The 23,075-nt window shown below is 48.8% G+C and overlaps 1 protein-coding gene across 4 annotated transcripts in view; it reads left to right on the top strand.

Annotated features, from left to right (window-relative positions):
• The window catches only part of CLASP1 (cytoplasmic linker associated protein 1), a 260,116-nt gene that overhangs the window by 226,422 nt on the left and 10,619 nt on the right, over positions 1-23,075 (top strand). For all 4 annotated transcript variants that reach the window (XM_073885224.1, XM_073885214.1, XM_073885207.1 and 1 more), the window contains 5 exons: positions 1,110-1,356; positions 3,875-4,065; positions 5,921-6,049; positions 19,888-20,094; positions 21,603-21,719. In XM_073885224.1, the coding sequence (XP_073741325.1) occupies positions 1,110-1,356; positions 3,875-4,065; positions 5,921-6,049; positions 19,888-20,094; positions 21,603-21,719 (891 nt within the window). The remainder of the gene's footprint in view (positions 1-1,109; positions 1,357-3,874; positions 4,066-5,920; positions 6,050-19,887; positions 20,095-21,602; positions 21,720-23,075) is intronic.

Below are 23,075 nucleotides of genomic sequence, written 5' to 3'. Positions count from 1 at the left end.
AATTTTGGTTGGGGAAGATGAAAAGGTTTGCCCAACATACAATGTAGTGGTCATCGTTATACAGCATCTCGACTGTCTCTAATGTCACTGCATAGTACACCTGTGAATTAAATCATTACAATGATCTTTGTGTATTTTGCCACAATTTTAAACTGGTTTTTTTTTTTTTTTTGGCCACAATTTTAAAAAATGCATAAGCACAAAGTGAAGGAGATGTATCTTGTCAGCAGCACAAGTCAGACACGTGCCACAGCAATCACCCAGTGTGGTCTGGCTGCCTAGAGATGGCTCTACCATGGTTACATAGATGGTGGGGGTGAGGAAAGTGAGGGTTTTGCTTTGTTCCTGGCAGTTGGCCCACACTAGCTTGGTTATACTGCCGCCCTGCAAAGGGAGCCAGACAGGCCGGTCAGTGCTCCTCAGGAGAAGGGACCCCCTGGGAGTGAGGGGGGAGTCAGGAACATGACACAAGGGCCAAAGGACACCAAGGGTTTAATTTGTTAAGGACAAGTCTCAGAATATATTAGGAAGAAAAAGTTTCAGGAAATAGCAGCAAAGCCTATTCTTTGACCCAGCATAAAGCCCAGCTGAGAGTCACAGGTGTCCAGGGGGTGATTGGCCTCTCGGATACAGAGTTCTCCATTGCTAGGGATTGGTAAGCATTGTTTGGCTTTGGGGAAATATATACAAGGATATCCTGGATGGTTGGGCTGCTTTAGATCTTGTGGTGGTCTTCGGGGGAGCATCTCACATTGGTGTTGTGTCAAGGCATCACTGAGAAAATCCTGCTGTCCATGAAGAAGTGATGGGCGGCAGTGCTGGCACATGAGATTCCGGGAGAAATGTTTGGTTAAAAGTCATCACCGAGAACAAAGTAAAACAGACTTTACGTGTGAATGAATGAATGAAGGGGTGAAAACGTAAGCATATTCGGTTCCCGGTACAGTAGTTTATGAATTAGATGTTTGCAGATTGAAATCCTAGTCACTATCTTTCTGTCGGTGGCCAGATTTCAAGTGCAAAATCTGGCTCTCCTAATACTTGTGAAAAGTTAAAGGAAGAGTTTGTTAAAATCCCTAAGCGGGAACTGACCATGTGCTGTGCTGCAGGTGTCCCGCGATGGTGGAGTTGCCTCGCCCGCCACAGAGGGCCGGGGGGGCAGCGATGTGGTGGAAGGAGGCAGAACAGCTCTGGATAACAAGACGTCCCTCCTCAACACCCAGCCTCCACGCGCCTTCCCAGGGCCGCGGGTGCGAGACTACAGTCCGTACCCCTACTCCGACACCATCAACACCTATGACAAGACAGCTCTGAAGGAGGCCGTGTTTGATGATGACATGGAGCAGCTTCGAGATGGTTCGTCTTTCTTCGCTTGATTCCGTCCCCCCCCCCCCAATCCAAAAGTGCTTCCTGTGGGGCTTTCTCCTCTTGTCGGAGCAGCTCTGGGCCGACAGGGCAAACCTAAATGGACGTACTGGGTCTGTTCTGGTTAGCCTTTCACTCAGCAGCTGCTCACTGAGCTCTCCTACCTTGTGCTTAGGCATGGAAGGCACAACCGTGGGCGACAGTATGCACAGTGCCTGCCCCCCGAGAGCTTACAGCCTCCTCCCAGAGGCAGTCATGAAATCGGAGTCACACAGCTCACCAGAACTTGGAGCTCTGACACTGTGCGGTGAAGGCAGGTTAGCTGTGTCCATGAGGGAAGTCTTCCCCGAGGAGCCGGGGCCTGAGTGGAGGTCAGAAGCACGAGAGGAGTAGCAGTTAGCTACTACTGTTGGGGAGCAGAGGCCCCTGCTGCGCACTCTCCCAGCCCTGAGCTATGGAAGTGCGATCCTGTAGCAACCACTGAGAGGCTCCCTGCTTCTGTCACCGGCATTTTAACCAGGTCTCCCTGGAGCTGCTTTAGGTTGACTTCTGTCCTGTGGTTTGGAGAGAGGGAATCTGGCACATACTGAGCTCCTGTGTTACCATGTGCTTGCTGCTGAACTCAGTGTTTTACCTGTGTATCTAATGAGATAGAGGGGATTATTCCCATTTCACAGATTAAGAATCTAAGGGTTCGGAGAGATTGAATTACTTGTCCCAAAATATACTTGGCATGGAACAGAACTAGTCTGTCTTGTTTTGTTTTCTGACACTTGTGTTAAGACCCATTATCCATTATCGAGTAATAAGTGAGTCAAGTATGCGTTGGTGTGATGGTATTTTCATCAGGAACTTAATTATTTCCTTTTCACCTGATTGTCATGTTCACTTAATAGTCATTTTTTTTTTAAATTATATATATTCTCTTTGTTTCCAAACCTTTTGTGTTTTAATTTTGAATGGAGAATGAAATCAGAACCCTAAATTAGAACTCTAAACAGCATTCACTGTGTGTAGTGAAATGTGTAGCTTGCTGGGGAGAAGGAGGCCAATGAGACACAGTCCCTGGCCTCAGAGAACTCAAGTCCTGTCAGGGGAAACAGACTTACCACAGTGGCCCTGGAAATAGGGGAGTGCCACACTAGAGCAGATGCTGGTTTCAGTGGGGATACGAAAGAAGGAAGCCTGGGGGCCGCCTGGCTGGCTCCCTGACTCGGTCAGCAGAGCGTGCAGCTCTTAATCTCAGGGTCGTGAGTTCAAGCCCACGTTAGATGTGGAGCCTACTTTTAAAAAAAGAAGAAGAAGGGCAACTGTGCTCTCTCAGTGGCTCAGACAGTGATGGGATCCTAAGACAGCAGTGAAGTCCTTCAGTTGTCTCAAGGCACATCCCCTGGCTCTTACTTGCTGATTGCCATTGGGTATTGGCTCCTTAAATTCCCAAGGGATCCTAGTGTGTGTTTCTGGGGCCGTGGGCTAGGGGTATGATGGTTATTATGAATTGTCCTTTCATGGAATAGGGAGCTGTTTCCTTTCATTGCTCATAGAATTGATAACTCATTGAAGTTAACCCATTTGTAGCTCTCGTTTAAGACAGAATAGAGATTGGGCTGGGTGTTGGTTGTTATCTTTTCACCATCTGTATACTAAAAGGCTTAAAGGAAAAAAAAAAAGGCTCAAAGAGAAAGGTGGGAATGCAGGGGGGAAAGATCAAGTTCTTTAACATTTCAAACTTCCTGTGTGTGTTCCCCTCTCTTAGATGCTAAAAAAGAAAAGTATGCAAATACAAATTTAAGTAGTTTCTAATGATTCGTCTTTGCCTTTTCATCCTTTGTATTGAAAGGGACTCTTCAGAGTTGAGGTCTCTTGAAAGAACATGGGAAGAAAAAGGATGGTCTTCCATGGTTGAAGTCCCTGCGAGTGATTTTGCTAAGTGATCTTGGTTGGCAAGTTTAGTCTGTAAATAGTCCAAGAATAGTCTAAACATCTTGATTAGTATTTGTTTGCTCTGCTGGTTACTAAGCTCTGGATATTGGGGCAGGGAAGGGATGTCAGAGGATCAGATGTGACGGTGAGGAGGGCCCTGAGGAAAATGTGCGTGCCTTGGTGGGTGTGGTAGCGGGAGGGGCCCGTCCGGTGGCGGCCTGACTTGGGACTGCTGCGCTGGGGATAGACTTGGGGAAGGAAGACCGTAGAGGAGGGACTGTTAGATGGTCCCTCCTGTTTATCTGAAGTGGGAGGGGGCAAAAGATGGTAAGGAAGGGTTAAAGACGTAGATAATCAGTACTTGAGGCCTGTTCTCACATCTCTCTTTTCACAGCTGGGGAGGTGGCCTGCTGAGGGTGTAGAGGGTGAGGTGGTTCAAAGCAGGGTGGAGGGCATGGCAGCAGGGATGGAGGAGAAGCTGCCTCTGGGAGACGGGGAGCCGTTGGAGGGGAGGTTGAGCATCTCTGGGGGCGCGTCCCCAGCCGGGGCTTCCCTTGTGATGTGACTTGTCTCGGTGTCTCCCCAGTACCCATTGACCATTCTGACTTGGTGGCCGACCTGCTGAAGGAGCTGTCCAACCACAACGAGCGGGTGGAGGAACGGAAAGGTGCCCTGCTGGAGCTGCTCAAGATCACCCGGGAAGACAGCCTCGGCGTCTGGGAGGAACACTTCAAGACCATTTTGCTCCTGCTGCTGGAGACGCTTGGGGACAAAGACGTGAGGCTCTTTCCTCGTCCTTATGTGTCCCCCCTTGAGTCCTGTTCTCCTTGAGTTTGGCTTCAGCTTTACTTTCTGTATTGTGCCTACTGTTTACATCAAAACATTTTTCATATATTTTCTGAGCAGCAGTTAGTGAGGTCATGTTTTGGTCAGAGACAGGCCCCATTCCTAGCTTATTATATGCAAGTTTTTTCGGTAATCGGGTTTGTAGGACCTGAGGGAAACTTGTTCCTGCTTCAGGTTACCTTGTCTCACACAAAATTTCTTATGACTTTGTTAACATGGAATGTTTTTTTTACAATGAGCTCTTCCCCGTGTGAGTTTTATGTTTCATGTGGAATTGAGAAAGAGGCAAGTTCATTTTTTATTTATTTATTTATCATCTTTTTTATTGTTATGTTAATCATACATTACATCATTAGTTCTTGATGTAGTGTTCCATGATTCATTGTTTGTGCATAACACCCAGTGCAAGTTCATTTTTTAAAAGACCCTACTAGATGCTGCCTTCCATGAAATTCTGTGTAGGTTCAGCCCTGCATAGGTGAGCAGTTCCAGTGGTCTTCATTGGTCAAGCAACAAGTTCTAGAAGTATGGATTATTTTCTATTATCTTTTTTATTATTTTTAAAATGAAAAACGTGGCCCACAAGGCATTTGTACCATGCCTGGTCTGTAACCCACCCATGGTACCACGTAGATGACTCTCACAGAAGGGAGCAGCCTAGTTAGAGCCCTGCCTTCACCCATCTGTGCGCTGGTCCCTTATGTGGAGACAGCAGTAGATGTTGGGAATTGTCTGAATTACACTCTAGAAGTAAAAGTCTGTCTCTGTACTGGGCTTTGTGTAGGCTGGCAGAAACAACAACGAAGTAGGTGTGGTGAAGAGCTCAAGGGCAGGACTGGGTGGATTTGGGGGAAGCTCAACACAGCCCACGGTATAGGTCACACTCGGTCACATTGATGGGGACTTTGTTGGAAGACGGGTGCGCGTGGGGCTGGCGAGTGTCACGGTGACTGATTTCTTTCATGCTTCGGGTTAATGGTTTGGTGTACAGATAGAAGGACAGTGATGAAAGGGCTGTATTAACTTCCTTACACAGAGTATTGGCTGCTGAAGCCCGTCTGCTTGGTCAGCCTTCGTTGGTAGATAAAGTGATGTCACGTAGAGGGCAGGTGGATGGTGTGTTAGTGTGTGAACTGTACAGATGAGCGACGAAGAATCAGGATGTACTTTTTGGCTCTGTTTGGTATAAACCCCATTTTCTTTTATTGAGATTAGGAGTCTGTTTGAAATGGCTTTCCTCCAAATGGTGAGACTTGGGCCTCAGACAGCTCGAGGCATGTACACATCCCCTTCCCCTGTGATCTCATCACACAGAAGGTCGGGAGTAACGACAGGTCTGCGGCTGTCTTGAGTCCACGGTCTTACAGGTCGTGTTGATGAAATGGTTACATGCTTTTTACCTGTTCTTTTGTACATTTTACAAAAGGGTAATTTGCGTTATCTAAATCTCAGGAAATCTGGAAATCCCCCAGGAGATGGATAATGAACTTAGATGTATCGTCCTTGTTCAGTCTCATTTGGTCCTCATTTGGCTCATTCCAGAAACCTTCATCAGGTCCCTCTTAGGTGCTAGGCCCTGGGAATGTCAGCATAGGCACAGCACCGCCTCCTGGAGCTGGCCCCTCAGCCTGGGCCACCTAAGCAGTGGGACCTGTGTTGGGGTTCCAGCGAGGTTCCGGGGGAGCCCAGGGCTGGGCGCTTGGCTCTGTTGGACGCTGCTGGCTGGCGTGTTCACTAAAGCTCTGGGTAGCGTTTGCTAACGTCTTTCTTTCCTCTTGTACTCCAGCATTCCATCCGAGCACTAGCATTGAGAGTTTTACGGGAAATTCTGAGAAACCAGCCAGCCAGATTTAAAAACTACGCCGAGCTGACCATTATGAAGACTCTGGAAGCCCATAAAGATTCCCATAAGGAGGTGAGCCAGGCCTCTGGCCTAGGAGTGCTGAGCAGACGGGTCTGGGGTGCATTGAGGATGTGGGAAGAGAGGAGGAGCGTGGATCACTGTATGGCCCAAGACAGGGAGTCGCTGCCTTTGAGCTGGGCCCCGGGCCGTGATACAGGGCAGAGATCTCACTGCTGGTGTGACGGCTAAGCCCAGGTGCAGTTGAAGGCCTGGTGCCACTTGGTAGGTTCCTGATTCCCTTTCCACCTGTACGGAAACTGGCCTGTTCTGCTGACCTGTCCCTGAGGGATTTCTCAAGTCAGTGGTTCCCATTGCTGTGGGTCAGAAGACCGGGTGTAGGGGTCTGCCGTTTCCTGGTGGCATTCAGCACCCACCAGACTGGTGTTGGGAGATCGAGGTTGGCTTGGGAGACACAGATGTGCGAGTGCTAGACCCAGTTCTTCCTTGTTCCACAACTTCAGACAGGTTCTTTCAGCCTCCAAGCCTCAGTGTCCTTGTGTGTAAGATAGGGGTGTGGATATGGTCACAGTTTCCCGTGAGAACTAAATGAGAAGTCAGTGAGGGTTCCTGGCCCCGTACGTGTTGACAGAGGTGCTGCACCGCGTCGGTCTTCCTCACTCTCCTGCCCTCTCGTGCCCCTGTCTGCAAGATCTGGACGAACGGACGCAGTCATGTCATCTGCTTCTCCTCCTAGCTCCCGAACACATAAGGTGCTAGGAGACTGTCCTGGCACCTCAGAGGCCTACCAGGGAGCCGGAAGGACGTGTTTCTGTGCCCCGCACACTTGGAGCCGGCCGCGACTGGACTCAGTCAGTCCCCGTGCTTCCTAGGTGCCCAGCCCCCGTGGCTCACCAGTCCTTTGCGTGTCTAGAGACCAACAGGGAAGATGGATGCAGCTTTCTAAGTACAAGTGATCTCAGCAGCCGATAAAAGGCACTATGGAAAATAGGGCTATGTACTTAGAACTCTAGAAAACTTGAGTGGGTTCGACCCCGGCGACACATAACCACTTGTTCAGGTCATTCTCTCAGCTCCCACGTGACTCTCACAAGCACCCTCGTGGATTAAGGGAATTGCAGTGAGAGCAGTTCTTACATGTCTACAAAAAGAATCCAGACCCTAAATCCTGGTTTTTCTCTGTTTAGCAGTTATGTGGCTGTCAAACAGTGACAGGTCTGACCTCCTGAAATCCACCCCACGACAGCAGACTCATCAGAGATCTGGGTCTCATGCTCTGTATAGGCATCTCCACCTGATAGCCCTAGACAAAACAGGTTCGTAAGTGATAGACGTGTTTCAGACGGGATACCGTATGCTTCTGGAATCTGGCTTGGTTGTGCGATAGGGAAAATCACTCATGTTTGAACAAAACACTTTCCATTTACAGTAACTCATTTAAAAAATGTGAGGACCAGATGAGCTAATACAGTCAACACCATTACTCCTGAGCAAGGAAAGAGGGTCCAAAAGATGCTGTAATTTGTCAGGTAATATGTGGCAGTTATTGGCAGAACCAAGATGTGAAGCAGGTCGTGTGTCTCTTTTAAGGGGCAACTGGCCTGGCCGATGCTGGCTTTTTTTTTTTTTTTAAACCATAATAGCTTCTCCTTAATGAGAATACATGATCACAAAATGATGTAAGGGGTGGCTGGGTGTCACAATCGGTTAAAGCGTCTGACTCTCCGTTTCGGCTCAGGTCATGATCTGAACCCCGCGTTGGGCTCCACACTCAGCAGGGGGGAGTTGGCTTGAGATTCTCTCCCCATCTCCCTCTGCCCCTCCCACTGGTGCTCTCTCTCAAAAATATAAATAAATCTTAAGTAAAAGTGGTTTTTCTCTTTTTTTTTTTTTTTTTTTTATCAAAAATCTGAATTCTTTTGTTTCCTCAGGAGAGGACATACTTAGAATGTGGCATCAAGGTGAAACTAAGCCATCCAGAGTATGTGCCACTTACTAACTGTCCCCTTGGAAGATGTCTGTGTTTAAAGTCGGCATCCTGATCTTAAACTTTGAAACTTTGACAGTAGACCCTAGGAAGTACAAGTGAGCAGAATTAAATAGTCTGTTTACTATTAGCTGTTTTCTTGAGGGATCGTGCTTTGGGTTTTTTTTTTTTTTCTCCTGCAAAATGAGAAATTGAGGAGAGAAAGTTCTTAGGTGTAACGGCCTTTCAATTGCCTAAGGGACAGAAGCAGAAAATATCTGTTGCTTAAAGTAAACTTACCAGCGTTCAGTTGACATGGAATTCAAGTAACCCAGGGTCTGCACGCTGCTGTCACTGATTGCCTGATAAAGCAGGTGGGGAAAACACTGTGTTCCAAATAAAGGAGTGCCTGTATTGGCAGGTCTCCCCTGCTTTGCATACTTTCGTACTCACCTTGACTCGGTGCCCTTGTAGTTTTCCTTATGAAACTTCACTCTGTCACTTTGCCAGAAGCTCCCCACTTGGGCACCTGTGTGTGTGTGTGTAGGTTTTAGGTATGGTTTTTTCTTTTTCTTTCCCTTTGAAATTTTTCTAGTCTTTCTCGTATTTTAACTGATCTGTCTCCGTTCCCTGTTCTTGTGTTTTCAGGCAGAATACTTAGGTGCACATCAAGTTTGTGTGTAGCCATCTTGTTGGCAGAGAACATCGCACACGGTATTTCTCTAGTTACGTTTTCTCGTCACTACATTCGGGCGTTATTCAGACATTGATTGGGAAGGATCCAAAATGTTTCTAGACCCAGTGACTAATATTGGTCCTTCAGAGGCAAAGTCTGCTCTCCTAGCTAGTCAGTACTTCCCAAGTGGGGTCATTCCTTTGAGCGCCCCGGAACTTCCGTCCCGTAGGAAGCTAGTTGGTTTTGTATTCACAGACAGAGTCCAGGCTTTAGCAGGACATGAAGGACGTGAGACCCGGCAGGCTGGCACAAGCTGCCCTGAGACCTTAGCGGCAGATGTCCTCTCGTGCCCTCTGTGGTGGTGGCCACGCCACAAGGCACCTTGTGATGGCACCAGGACAATAGCAGTGAAAGAAGAGGAGTAGGGTAGGGCTATTGATAAGATGGCTTGTTTTCCCATCCTTTAAGCCAGGGTCTGTTTTCTCAGGGTCTTTTAAAAGGAACCGTGCATGTGAAAACATTTTTGCTACACACTGAAAGTGTACCAGGTACTAGATCTCGCTCAGGCATCACCCATCTTCAGCCAACACAGACTTGGTTAAGCACCATGGAGGATTTGGATACCAGTTTAGAGTTTCTATTTGAGACGTTGGTGTGGATCAGCTTAGAGATGTTTTCTTCGTGTTCCTTATTTGAATAAGTACATCTCCTTCATTGTCTAACTCCTTGTTTTTATGTTTTTAGTAAATAAACTTTGCTACAGAGTTTTAACGACTTGTTAATGAAGTCACTGTGGTTTTCAGGAGGGTTAGCTTGTATCGAACATCTCAAAGAGCTCAGCCTTGGTAGTGACCTTCAGAAATCTGAAGCCCATTTTCTGTTTTGAAAGAAAACATCGATTTTACCTTTTCTCCTCTTAGAATTTGCAGTCTGTTCAGGCTGGTGCTGATTCTCTCCTTCACCAGTGAAGAGGGGATTTGATAAGAGAATCGATGGTACAAACGAATTCTGGGGTCAGTGTGGTGGGGATGACTCCGGAGGCAGGAAATCTGGTTTTCAGTCCAGCATGTGTCCTGTCCAGCTGTGTTACTGGGTCTCATCACCTCTGTGTGACCCTATAAAGCATGACCATCACGAGACTCAAAAAGACATGACAGTGTGGACATGTCATATGCTCTATGAATATTACCACGTGAAACTGGTTTTAGACATCCTTATCTGTTTCAGAAGCACCTCTTTCTTTGTAAACAATTGATATGCCGATTATGAATCATTTTAGACACATTTGATGTAAGAACAGCTGTTGCTCCCAGGAATTTTGTCTTACATAAAATCCCCCAAATGTGGAAATGTTTGGTAAATGTTTAAAGTTGAAAGAAACACCAACTCTGTGTCTTGAAGATGTTCTATAATTGAAACTTTTGGATCGTTTCCTGAAGTTGCCCTTGCCCACATTAGTGATTATTCAGTTTTATTTGTCTCCTAGAGAAGAGAGTGTTAGCATCCTTTTATGTGCTGGACTGGGTCACCAAACATTCTTGCCATGCACAAAAGTCTGGGGCTTCCGGGCATCACCGTCCAGCCTTGGGTGGTTTGATTTGTTTGGGGAAGTTGGATTCTGAGATAAATATAAAACAGTTTTTTTCTTTTAGGGGTTTTGTTTTTAAAGCATTTCTAGTTAATTTTATATTTTATGATTTCAAGGAATTAAAAGTAAAGCCAGACCAAAATTATTTTAAAAATAAACATTTGGGGAACTAGCTTCTTGCTTCTGCTTTATCCTGCTGGTGTGGCGTGTCTTACGCAGTCCTTTTGACAAATAGGGCCAGAGAAAAGCAGCAGTGTGTCAGAGTGTGTCACGTTTTATTTTAGCAAGCGGATAATTCTCTTTCAAATACCAATTAAAATCACTAACTGACCACGACTAAACCCAGACCCTCTGCACTCTGGAATGGTCTTTAGAAGCCTCCCGGGGCAGCAGCCGTGTATCAGTTGGCCCTAGAGAACAATGCGTTGTGTGAACCTGGAGAAATTACTTCACCTCTCTGGACCTTGGTTTTTCTTACCTGTTAGCGCAGGGAGTGGACTAGATGATTATCTGTATCTCATCCAGCCTCACGGTACTAGAAGTTGCTATTGAGTAACAAACCTAAACCTTTGTAGGTTCTAAATATGTACTTTTTGCTTGATTCAGTCTTGGGATGTGGCTAGAAACCCGATTCCTTTGTACGTTTTTGCCGCTTAACAGAAAGGCAAAAACAGAAATCTATATACTCATTTAAAGGTTAGTAGTTGTCAAGCCAACAGTCTGACACTAATAGCACAAATTCTGGTAAATATTTTATTATTGGAGGCAGGAAGTGGGGGGGCAGGGGCCAGGGCTCCAGTCTTCAAAGAGCCCGTGGTTCAGTTGAGGTTAAAGCAAACGTGTGGTTCAGAGTGAGATGCACTAGAGTTTGGAGTGGGCTGGAAGAGGCAGGGGAGACTGCCTGAGGTAGTTAGAACCCGAGATTGGCTGCGAGGAGTAGTTAGGGGGAGGATTCTAACAGTGAGCCAGGGCAGCACGGCCAGGGGCAGGGAACATGGGCTTGGAAGACTCCATAGAACCCACATTGCTGTCGTGTTCTGTGTGTCAAGTGGAGCTACCATGTCCCGCCCCGCAGGATTGTCGTCAAGTGCCAGGCGCAGTGTCTGCTTCTGAATGGCAGCGCCGGCCGCCCTTGCAGTGTTACTCGGGGGCAGGGCTGTGGCTCCTCCCTCTGGTGGACTGGCCCTCCTAGGAGCCCGGTGTGACTCGTGGCCTTTAGCTCCTGTAGCTTCAGGAAAGGCATCTCACCCAGAAACAGGCAAGAGGGCCACTGTTTAATGTCAGAGCCTTTGAGTTTGGAGTTTGAAGTCCTGGGTTCTCATCCTGCGTCTGCCTTTCACTGGGTGTGTGACTGTGGGCAAGTCACAGGCGCTCTCTGGGTCTCTAGAACGCAGGTGCGTGGGGAGCAGGGATGCGCCATGCCCTGCAGGACTCATTGTTGAAAACTGAAAGTACCATCCTTTCTCTCCTCGTCCACCCAAGAAAGTAGACGGATGGACAGAATTGTCGACAAGCTTTCCTAAACACATCTAAGAAGGCTCTTTAAATTTGGTTGAGCAGACTTTAAAACACCAATGGAAAACAAAACTTTTGTCTTGAGGCTGCTGCCCTGGAGTGACTGTCACATTGTCACCTCCAGCCTGGAAAACACTATGAGAGTTGAGAGGTGGACACTGGGGCTGCAGTGGAGGAGGCTTCTGTGTGCTGCCCAGCTTCCCGTCTGAGGTTTAGGTTGTCTCTTCAGCCCCTCCTGAGAGGCCGGCCAGCCCAGTGTCTTGTGGTGCCCTCCTGGCTCTCAGCCCCTCCTGACACCTCAGCCCTTTTTCCTCTTGGCCCTAATTCTGCCCTTTGGGGTAGGACAGAGTAAGTCTCCCCCTTAGCTGCCTCAATACATTATGAGAGAGAAAGTATTGGCCCAAATCTGCATTTCCAGGCAAGGATGTGATGGCTGTCTTGTTAGACATCATTTCATTCAGACTTGGCCTCCTGACATTTTTCCTGTGCGTTTCTGTTGTTTTTTTGTCCCCCCAGGAGAAAGTGCTCATCAAGGAGGGGTGGAAGATAAGGTCATATAACCCAAGATAATGTGAAAATCCTTGATTTTATAGTCTCCCCCTCATTTTTCTGATGATGGAACCTGAGGCCTGGAAAGCAGAAGAAATTTCTCCCCAGACCACCTCACTAGTTGATGACAACACCAGGTCCAAAACTCAGGCCTGTGGATGTTCCACTTGGAGCTTTTTTTTTTTTTTCTTTTCTTCCTACCTTGCTCGCTCTGGCATGGTACTGAGCCTAGCTATGTGAGGACTTGCAAGCAGGTCCAGACCCATGCTGGCACCCCACCTTAAATCCTGGCATTTATTAAATGCCAGTCTCTCACCAATGACCAAATCTCCCCAGGATCCTGGTGGATAGCAAAACAGTGTGGATCCCGTTTGTATAAGGTCTTTCCGGCTTTTCCCCAGAAGGTGGCGCCATGCTTTTCCTTAGCCTCCACATTTCTTTTTTTTTTGTTTTTTGTAAGATTTTATTCATTTATTTGACAGAGATACACAGCGAGAGAGGGAACACAAGCAAGGGGAGTGGGAGAGGGAGAAGCAGGCTTCCCGCGAAGCAGGGAGCCTGATGCGGGGCTCGATCCCAGAACCCTGGGATCATGACCTGAGCCAAAGGCAGACGCTTAACGACTGAGCCACCCAGGCGCCCCCAACCTCCACATTTCTGAGGGGCTAAACTAGGTATGTCCAACTGGGAAGACTTCTTTGATTCCAGTCATTGTTTAGGAACATTTGCTTTTTTTTTTTTTTTTTTTTTTATTCAACCAATTTTTCTGGTGTGTCTGTGACAGCCAAACCAAACTTTGTGAACTTAAAACACACAATCCAAATTTTGACAAGTTCTGTGCTCTAGAAGAAACCTTATCTCTAAGTAAACATTCATTAATATTCTTAGTAATGATCTCATTTTTTAAAAAAAAGATGAGGAAATTATGCTTTTCCTAGCTGGCTACTGTTAGTTCACTGACTTTGAAAAGAAAGAATCCTTATGTTTCTATCCAGACTGTAGCAGAGTCAGACTTGGAACAGTTTGGATCACTTCAAGGTGGATTATAACCTGCTTGATGCTGCCGTGTCATAAATATGCCCCATCGCCCTTTTTAAAATCCTTGTCGTTTCTGGCCACCTTGTCTCCTAAGCAGTATTGTTCTCCTTTCTTTCTGGTGCCCGTGTTTACTTTTGCTCTCTGTTTGCTTACATTTATAATCTTTGGTTCTTATGTTACATAGAACACAGGGGCAAAACCTAAAGTTCACCCTGATTCAGGCAGCTCGCCAAAAACTGGGGGCTTGGCATCTAGAGGGAAGTCAGGAACATCTACCCGCCTTGCCAAAAATGATGTCTGCCTTGGGAAACTTTCTGTAACCGAGTGTAAGAGAGAGGGCCTCAAACTTAACATCTCAAAGTGTACCTTCTGGCTTTTTATTTTCAGACATTTTCTGAAAACCTTTTTATGTTAGGTACATTTGATTAAGTGCTTCATGCAGGGTGACATGGAGAATTCCTGGAGTTCTAGAAGAGGAAGTTCTCCTTGGGTTTGGGTTTCAGCTCAGCAGATGTGAAAGTCTGTGGACCCAGCAGCTGCCTAGGGTAGGGTAGCTCCCTTTCACCTGAACCACAAGAGAGCACGGAGAGGTGGGAGGGAAGGAAGGACACCTTACGATGGGACCGAGTTCTCGCTGTGAGCCTGCCAGTACCCTTCCTCGTCCCATTAATGCTCGCTGCTTGCTGAGGGGCGCAGGGAGGCGGTCTGCTCCTGTCAGGACTGTTGAGTGGCACTGCTGACACCTGAATTCCAGGCTGTTTTGCACGCCTGCCTTTGCACCCGCTGAGCTGCTGCCCCGCTCCCAGCGGGATCCTAAACGTGGATTCCTGTCCCTCGGTATTTCTGCCTTGGCTGTATCCACGAAATTATCCAGTATTTTCTGACTCCGCTATTTTTTCCCCCCATGTTTAAAAACTAAGAAAGTTTTTTCAGTCATTACTAAGCTTTCTGAGCAGTATGTTAGGATACTTGGAAACAGTAGTTTTGCACAGCAGAAAGGCATGGGTTTCAGAGCACGGTCTCCCTGTGGGACCAGCTTAGAAAAGAGATGGACCCCCTCTTCCACTGTCCACCTTCTGCTTAGCGGTACATAACTCAGCCACGTGCTCAGTGTGGGGCTTTCCCTAGTGCACTGTGGACTTAAAGCAACCCGTGGGACATGCAGGAACTGAGGAGGAAGAAAAGCACTTGATTTTAGGGTAATTCGTCGCGTGATGGAAGTCTTCTCAGAAATACATTGCCCCTCGTCAAATAGCGGATACTAGAAAAAACCAACCTGAACTAAAGTCCCTTTTGCAAAGGACAGAGCTGTTGCCTTTCAGGCATGTCACCTGGAATGGAACCCTCTGGGCCTTCTACGGTTGATTTTGCCCTAGGCTCAAGTTGGTCATTTATAGATATCTTGCTTCCTCCTCATTTTCTGGGCTAGCTCCTCGGTTGGAACATGTAAATGCAAATCAGTGAGGCATGCCCCAGAGGTGACTTTGCCAGTCATGGGCATTTTTAAAAATACGTACACTGTGGGAGTACTCGTTTGACAAACTCACTGAGCACCTGGTCACCTCGTGCATATTGGGCATTGTGTTGGGCACGGGGGATAGAAAAATGGCTAAGATGGGAGCTCACCTTCCAGGGACTTACAGTCTAGTGGGAGAGAGCACTTTAGCAAGGTGTGTGAGTGCAGTGACGAAGGTGTGCACACGCGGCTTCCCAGAGCCGTTCTCCTGTGAGTGAGTCTTGAAGGCTGACCTGGCCCAGCCAGGAGAAGAGCACGAGTGAGCAGCAGTGAGGAAGAATGGAGGGGTTAGCTGGGGCTCTGAGAAGTGGCCAGTGGGGCATGTGCAGGGCGTGCCCTCAGCTCCGTGTCACCAGGGCACAGGGGGATGCGGGGGGAGGGCATAAACACCGCTAGACGGTCAAGCAGGAGCCAAGCCTTGCTGGCCTTCCATGCCGTCTTCAATGAATGTGGGCCTGGTTTCGGGTTAGCTTTTTAGATTCTTGGCAGTGGCAGAGCCACTTGATGTGGGTGCTAGCCCAGGTCAGAGGGGTCCTCTGGCCAGAGCTGTGCTCTCTGGCCGCCCCAGAGCTCCCAGGTGCTTCACTCTGCCTCCCGGTGGCCTCTTGGCTGCAGGTGTTTGTAGGTTATCTCACTCCAGTATCTGTCACAGTTGATACCTTTTATATCCCCATTTTAAAATTTTTTAAAAATTGAGGCCCGATTATCAGACCAATTGAGTGTCTTGCCGGAGGAATGAACTCAGGTTTGTCTGCTGCGCTGCTCTCAGAGGCTGAGAATGTGTCCATACAACTCTGGAGCTGCCCTTCTTGAGGTGAAAGGTGGAAGGTCATGCGTGCCCACCAGGGCCACGCAACACTCTGCTTTCAGGGGACGTGTGTGGAAAAAGCTGCGCCTTGGCAGGAGATTGAGTTGGCAAGGAGAGAATCACAGTGGGCTTTCTCTAAATTGTCTCATGTGTGTGTGCAGTGGAGGGCATTGTCATCAGTGTGACTGAGTTCATGCTTATGGACAGGGCGTCAGCCCGCTTGTGTCAAGGTGCCTGGGAAGGCTGAGCTCGCCGCCTGGCTCACCCAGACTGCTCACCTACTCTAGAGGAGGTGGAGGCACGGTGGGCTGGCTCTGCATGACCAGGGCCCTTGATGGGAGGCATCTCCACAGAACACTCGGGATGCGTTCCACAGATGCTCATTCTGCGTCCCGTCCCTCACCAACTCTTTCATCTAATTCTGGCCAAAGGCAGGACGCTCTGCAGATGGCAGCTCCCCGCCATTCAGCCCCTGCCTGCTTCTGTGGTCTGGTCCACCACTTCCTGGGGTTTTGCATCCTCATGCTGCTCCTCTGCACAGACCGCCCCCCACCCGCCACCCCCCAGTCCAGCATCGTGAGGGCTGGGCCCCCAGCCATCGTCCTCACGCCTGTGGCCTGAGCTCTGAGCTCAGTCCCTGACACACGGGAATAAATGAATGTATACACAGAGCGTGAAACAGAAGGCAGAAGGAATGGTGGTATGAAAGAGACGTTGCTCTTATGGGCTTATTAAGAATAAGATTCTTGTAAAGTAAAATGATCTCTCTCTAGTGCTTTGCATGATATAAATAATAATAAGCATAGATAAGTTGTGGATGTTCTTGATACCTGTCTTCTCACATGTACACAGTATTCATCCTTGAACCATGCTGATCGGGGTCCCCGTTTTTACTCCTGAAATGATTAATACATAAGCCCAATTTGCCCCCACAGAGTATGCATTGTGTCCACGAGCATGCTGGCCAGGTGATGGGGGCATGAGCTTATTGAATGAGACACCTAGACTTTGGTCAATGCTTTAAGGAGATAGCAGGCCCTCCCAGGGAAAGTTCAAAAGGCCTCTAACAAGAAAGAGAACTTTGAGAATTCAAGAAGGCAGGGCCTCTTTAAATAGAAACCTAGCCTCAGGAAGACAGAATGAAATTCAGTCCGTCTGGAAGTGTTGCACACCTGGTAAATATCCAGCCTTATAGTGTACTTTGGGGTACAAAGGGAATGCCCCAGCCCCTGTCTACTAGGCCTTCGCAGCCTGTTTGGGAAGAAGGGGACACACATGAAAATGTTGGCAAGAATGCAAAGCAACCTATAATAGGTGCCGGCAATAGAGGAAAAACTCTAGGTGTTGAGGAAAAAGATCTTTCTGCTGGTCAGGGAGGGCACATGGTCAACCACGTGTGTTTGAAGGACAGTGAGTTTTGTAGTTTAGCAGAGGAGAGCTTGCGGAAACATAGGAGATAAACAGAGATAACAGTAGTTATTAGGGCGATCGTAATGATATCCTGTATTATAAATACAGAGGCACCAGGCTCAGCTAACACCCAGCGAGTGTGACTCCATGCCAGGGCTCAGATTCAGTTCTGGAAGATGACGGGCCACCGGCACCCCATCCTCCCTGCTCCCCATGAACCAAGGACTGAACTGTTAACTTTCCCTGATCTCAAAAAAACACTTTAAGTAAATTTTTATGAACACATTGTCCTGGCTATGAACAGTACTATGATGCTCATTGCAGTTTTTCAATATAAAAAACGCAGAAGAAAATAAAATGACCCATAATCTTACCACTCTGAGATAGTGAGTGAACATTCCGTGCATTTCCTTCCAAGTTTTTCATAGTGTTAAATGCCAGGTGTTGGGACATGAGTAGCCAAGGTGGAACTTCCACCGTTAATGCAGCATGACCAGTCTTAATACCGAGTTTTGAGTGAGATGAATTCAGCCCCCTTGTGTTGAAAGGATTTCCCATTACTGTTCAGAGAGCAGAGCAGACACGTGGACCGCTGAGGCACACCCCGGGAAGTGAGCCCTGTTCACGGGGTAGTGTAGCCCCAGCTGAACACAGGGCTGGGCTGTATCTTGTCCCGAAACCATGACCGCAGCGCCCTGAGATCTGACCCTGTCGCTCCTAGAGAGAGGAGCCGGGGTTCTGGGGGGCAGCGCCTCAGTCAGGGCCCTTCAGTGATCTCATGTGGTCCGTATGTCCTATCCTCCCTGGCTTGTAAGCCCCGGTGTCTTAGCCCACTCTTGCCTAAATCTAGAAGATGCCTTCCAGATGGTCTGTCTGCTGTTTTTGTTGGTCAGTCTTTGCTTCAATCACGAGAGCACTGGGGTGATTGAAGGTTTGAGGTGATAACCTTGGTCTTGTTGCTGAGTTAAAGACAGAGCTGACTTGTTTCAAATAGCAGAACACAAAGCAGAGAAGAATCTGCGTGGAATGACCGGTCCAGGGCAGGGCAGTAGGAGAAAAGTAGTAGATTTTCATTACATTTCATGAGAAAATGCATACATGTTTACAGCCTGGTGTTTTTGTTGATCATTTATATATGTAGCTCTGTGCTATTAGTAGGAGTAACTTTCATCTACTAAATAGTACATTCTGATACTACTTATCAAATGGTATTTGTGAGGTATCCCCATCTTACAGATAAGGAGATGGGGGTTTAGCACTTGTGAATGGCGTGGCTGGGGTTTACCATCCAAGTCCAGAGCCCGCGCTCTTTGTTCCTTGCTGGTTTTGCATTTAATTTCTACCTTTATTACAGAGGGTTTTTGCGGCCCTTCTCGTGGCCTCTAGTACAAGTACTTAGTGTATTCTAGCGCATTGTGACCTTTTCAGAGGTCAGGCTGCTCCTTTGGCCGTGAGGTGGCTATTTCATGTACCTTTTTCAGAGTGCAAGGTGAGGTGATACCAGCATAGATTCTTGGAAAAGCAACTTCCCATAAGAATCTCTTCACAGGGGGGAAAAATGAAACAAGACGAAACCAGAGAGGGAGACAAACCATAAGAGACTCTTAATCTCAGGAAACAAACTGAGGGTTGCGGGAGTGGAGGGGGGTGGGAGGGATGGGGTGGCTGGGTGATGGACATTGGGAAGGGTATGTGCTAGGGTGAGCGCTGTGAATTGTGTAAGACTGATGAATCACAGACTTGTACCTCTGAAACAAATAATACATTATATGTTAATTAAAAAAAAAAAAAGAATCTCCTCACGGGAAAACCCAGAATTCTTTCTGAGCCTCCCCAACTGCTTTACAATTAGGCACTTCCATGGAATCCTAAGTATTGAAGCCATTCTGAATTTTCTTCTAGGCTTCTTTCTCTCTGGTTGTTTTAAATGCGGATGATGTCCCACAGGCTGTGGGAGAGCATTTATATTTATTTTTAGCTCCTAATCTTTGAGGGCAGAGACTCTTAAATTTTTCTGTATAGGAGACTCTCCCAAGTGCTTAGTATTAAAACAGCTTGCTGGGCGGCGCCTGGGTGGCTTAGTCAGTTAAGCATCCAGCTCTTGGTTTTGGCTCAGGCCATGATCTCAGAGTGGTGAGACTGAGCCCTCCATCAGGCTTCACACGCAGCGGGGAGTCTGCTTGAGATTCTCTCTCTCCCTCTGCCTCTCCCCGCCCACTCGCACATGCGCTTGCTCTCTGTCTCTCAAATAAATTTTTAAAGGCTTTTTAAAATTTATTTATTTGACAGAGCACAAGCAGGGGGAGGGTCAGAGGGAAAAGCAGACTCCCCGCTGAGCAGGGAACCTGCCATGGGGCTCGGTCCCAGGAGCCTGGGATCATGACCTGAGCCAAAACCGAGTCGGATGCTTAACTGACTGAGCCACCCGGGCGCCCTGTCAAATAAATTGAGAAGAAAAAAAAAAAAACAACCCAAAACAGCTTGCTGGGCTCCACCCCCCACCCCCCACCCCCAGTCTCTGATTCAGCCAGTCCGGGTTGGAGCCAGGGAGGTTGCATTTCTAGCATGTTCTCAGGAATGCTGCTGCTGTAGGGGGAGGCAACACTTGGAGAGCCACTTTTCCAGGGTTTCTGGCAGAATCCCCACGCATGCCTTCCCATGCTCCCGACCCCCTGAAAAATCACCCTCCAAGCCACTCTGCTTTTACTTCCTTGTACAAAATTAGCCAGAGACATCAGGTGAAGTCTATGGTCTGGCTTCCGAAGTTAGGTGGCAGTGTGACTTGGTCTTTGGGAGCTCACTCGTGTGGGGGACCTGGTGTTTCAGGTAGTGCGAGCGGCCGAGGAGGCGGCGTCCACGCTGGCCAGCTCCATCCACCCGGAGCAGTGCATCAAAGTTCTCTGTCCCATCATCCAGACGGCTGACTACCCCATCAACCTCGCCGCCATCAAGATGCAGACCAAAGTCGTCGAGAGGATCGCCAAGGAGTCCTTGTTGCAGCTCCTCGCCGACATCATCCCGGGCTTGCTACAGGTGGGCCCTCCCGGCGGCTGGCCGGCGCCCGTCTGCCCGGGAGCAGGCACCACCCAACCCGGGCGTGTGGGGGCTTTGCTCTCCTCGTTCACCCCAGGGGCGGGGAGGGAAAGGCAGGCGCCAACCTGTGCTTTTAGGAACCTGTGCAGCTGAATGGCTTGGACACCCCACGCCTTCTGTTTTCTAACGCCTCCCCTGAATGTAGCAGGAAGATCCTCCTGGCAGATTAGAACTGTGGCTCCCGGATTGAGCTTTCTGTTTACTATAAATATATTTTGGTCATTTTTGTTGTTGTTCGTTCCTTCAACAAACCCTTATTGCACATCTGTGGGCCCCAGCCCTGGGCAAGGCGGGCCATGGATCAGATACAGGTCCTTGCTCTCCTCTCCAGCAAACACTTCTTGAAAGCCTTCTAAGTGTGAGGCGTTGTGTTAGAGTGTGGAATTGAAGAGATGTCTTGTGGTGCTGCGGCACGACCCCGAGGGTGTTTCAGCCATGGGACCCAGTACAGCCATGCCGGCGGCTCTAGATGGGGGCACCGTGTGCCATTACCGTAGGTATGAGTGGAGGTTTCCGAGATACGAGGTTGAGGGGTGATTTCGGGGCTGGGGTAGTGGAGAGGGGAGGGCTCACATAGGAGCCAGTTTAGAGTCAGACCCTCGAAGGAGAGCAAGATTTCAGAGGGAAGGTAGAGATAAATCAGCTTCACAATTTAATAAATACTCTGCTTGCCACACACTTGGCTTGGAGTTTAAATACAGAAAAATCCTCAGGGCTGCTTGGAGAGCAGCAGGTAGTCTCATTTGAGTGTGGGGCAGGGGCCAGGCCAACGGGTAGATTGAGGCCCAGTTGTAGAGGATGCGGGTCTGGACATTCCCCAGCCATTTTTGGCTGGCACAGAGGTTCTGCCCACAAGAGTGAGGGATGCAGTTCTCATTTCTTAAAAGGCATTTTCACACAAGGTTTGCTTTACCTGGGTGACACCTGGGTGGCTCAGTCAGTTCAGCGCCTGCCTTCGGCTCGGGTCATGATCCCAGGGTCCTGGGAACAAGCCCCTTGGTCAGGCCTTCCCTGCTGGGCGGGGAGCCTGCTTCTCCCTCCGCTCCCCTGCACCACCTGCTCGTGTTTGCTCACACTCTGTCTTTTTTTCAAAAAAAAAAAAAAAAAGATTGGCTTTACCATTGGGAGAAATGTGAGAGAAGCGAGCTGATTGTTCTCCCACTCTGGCGCGTGCGCGTTGGGTGGCGCTGCCGCGACCGCTCCGGTAGAACAGCACCCCGTGCACAGGCGGGCCAGCCTCCCGCTTCCAGTCCCCCAGCACCAGCTCATTCTCAACACCTTGAAGTTTTGGCCTCTCTCGGCTCCGTGGCAGACCTCAGGTGCACCATGGTTGTTGGCAACAAGGCCACGGGTGAACTGTGAGGGCATTTGTGGAAATGTGGATGAGACATTGACTCTGAAGCAGACCTTTGATCTCATGTCCTTTTTGTGTGCCTCTGACTTTGTAGGGTTATGACAACACTGAAAGCAGCGTGCGTAAGGCCAGCGTGTTTTGCTTAGTGGCAATTTATTCCGTAATTGGAGAAGAGCTGAAACCTCACCTCGCACAGCTCACGGGGAGCAAGGTATGTATAGTGTTACACCTGGGCTCCGCCGGCCGTCACAGGTCTGCTTGGCTGCAGCTCTGGCCTCCAGACAGCCGGAGTCCCTCGTGGGCATCAGCAGTCATGAGAGCAGGCTCTCGCCTGGTGCTTGCTGAGTCCCGGGTCCCAGATGCTGTTGGCTGCACTTTGCGTGTGTTAATGCATTCGTTCATGACAATATCCCTGGGGGACAAGGACAGTTATCCCACATTTAACTGCCCAAGGGCACACAGAGCTCAGCTTTTCCCTCCCTGTACTGCCCCTCACGTTCCTTTCAGAGTTTTCTAGAATCAGGGGCCAGATGTGGAACAAAAGGCCCATTGGCTCATTGCAGCTGAGAGTGCTTATTGGTTTAAAAATAAACTTAAAATCTGAAGAGCCTGCCAGGTGAGAGCAGGTGGATGCCCCGAGCTTTGGCAGGAGAGGCGGAGGGGGGAGCGGCAGCTTGAACTCCTGGGCCTTGCAGGCCTCCTGCCTGGTGGCGAGGCTACTCCAGCGACTGCCCGTGGGGGACATGCATCAACATGGAGTTAAAACACCCTGGCGGCATTCTGGATTAAAAACCGTGAAGCTAGAGGTGCCTGGCGTGCTCCTTATGAAGGAAGGAATCAACAAGTAGTGCCCCGTTTCTTTCCAAATAGAGCAGTTCCTCTGACACAGCTGGTGAGCCTCGCTCCCTGAGAGTTCTGGCAAAGCCAGCTTGCCTGCCTCTGTCCAAGCAGGACTTGCCCTTCAGCGCCACTGACACTTCGGGCCACTTCGTTGTCAGGGCTTGTCCTGGGCATCGTAGGAAGATCGGCAGCGCCCCTGACTGCCTTCTGTAGACTCCAGTAGCGCCCCCACCCTCAGACGCAGTCATCTGCATCAAGTCTGCACATGGCCAGATCACCCCTGGGGGGCAAAATCACCCCTGCTTGAGAACCGCCAATCCAGGAGGAGACACTTGACTCTCCTTGCAGACAAAAATAAGCCGCTGGGTCGGAAGGTGTGAGTGAGGCGGCTGTGGATAAATGATTTGGGGGCTACTTTGCCTGATTCCATTTTCCACTTCCTCCTACAAAAAGGCTCTTCACTGATCCCTGCCCTAGCCAAGACCTGAAAAATACTGAGCCAAGATTCACCAGCGGTGAGGGCTAGAAGACAGCATTTACAAAGGGAACTCAGCTTTTAAAGTTAATCCCCAAATTGTATTAGACCCCGGTTTTGCCTGGCAATTTTCATTTTCCTCAGTAAAGCAACTGTCCCATCGGCTCATGTGACCCCTCTAATAATGGACTGAGAAGATACAGGTGTTTTCTCATCCCTGTCTGGTGGCTGACCTGCTGGGGCTCCTTTCAG

The sequence above is a fragment of the Callorhinus ursinus genome, unplaced genomic scaffold (assembly GCF_003265705.2).
Source record: "Callorhinus ursinus isolate GAN/ISIS: 27379988/994484 unplaced genomic scaffold, GSC_fseal_2.0 scaffold2, whole genome shotgun sequence".
Taxonomy (NCBI): Eukaryota; Metazoa; Chordata; class Mammalia; order Carnivora; family Otariidae; genus Callorhinus; species Callorhinus ursinus.
This window is presented reverse-complemented; position numbering and strand designations above follow the sequence as displayed.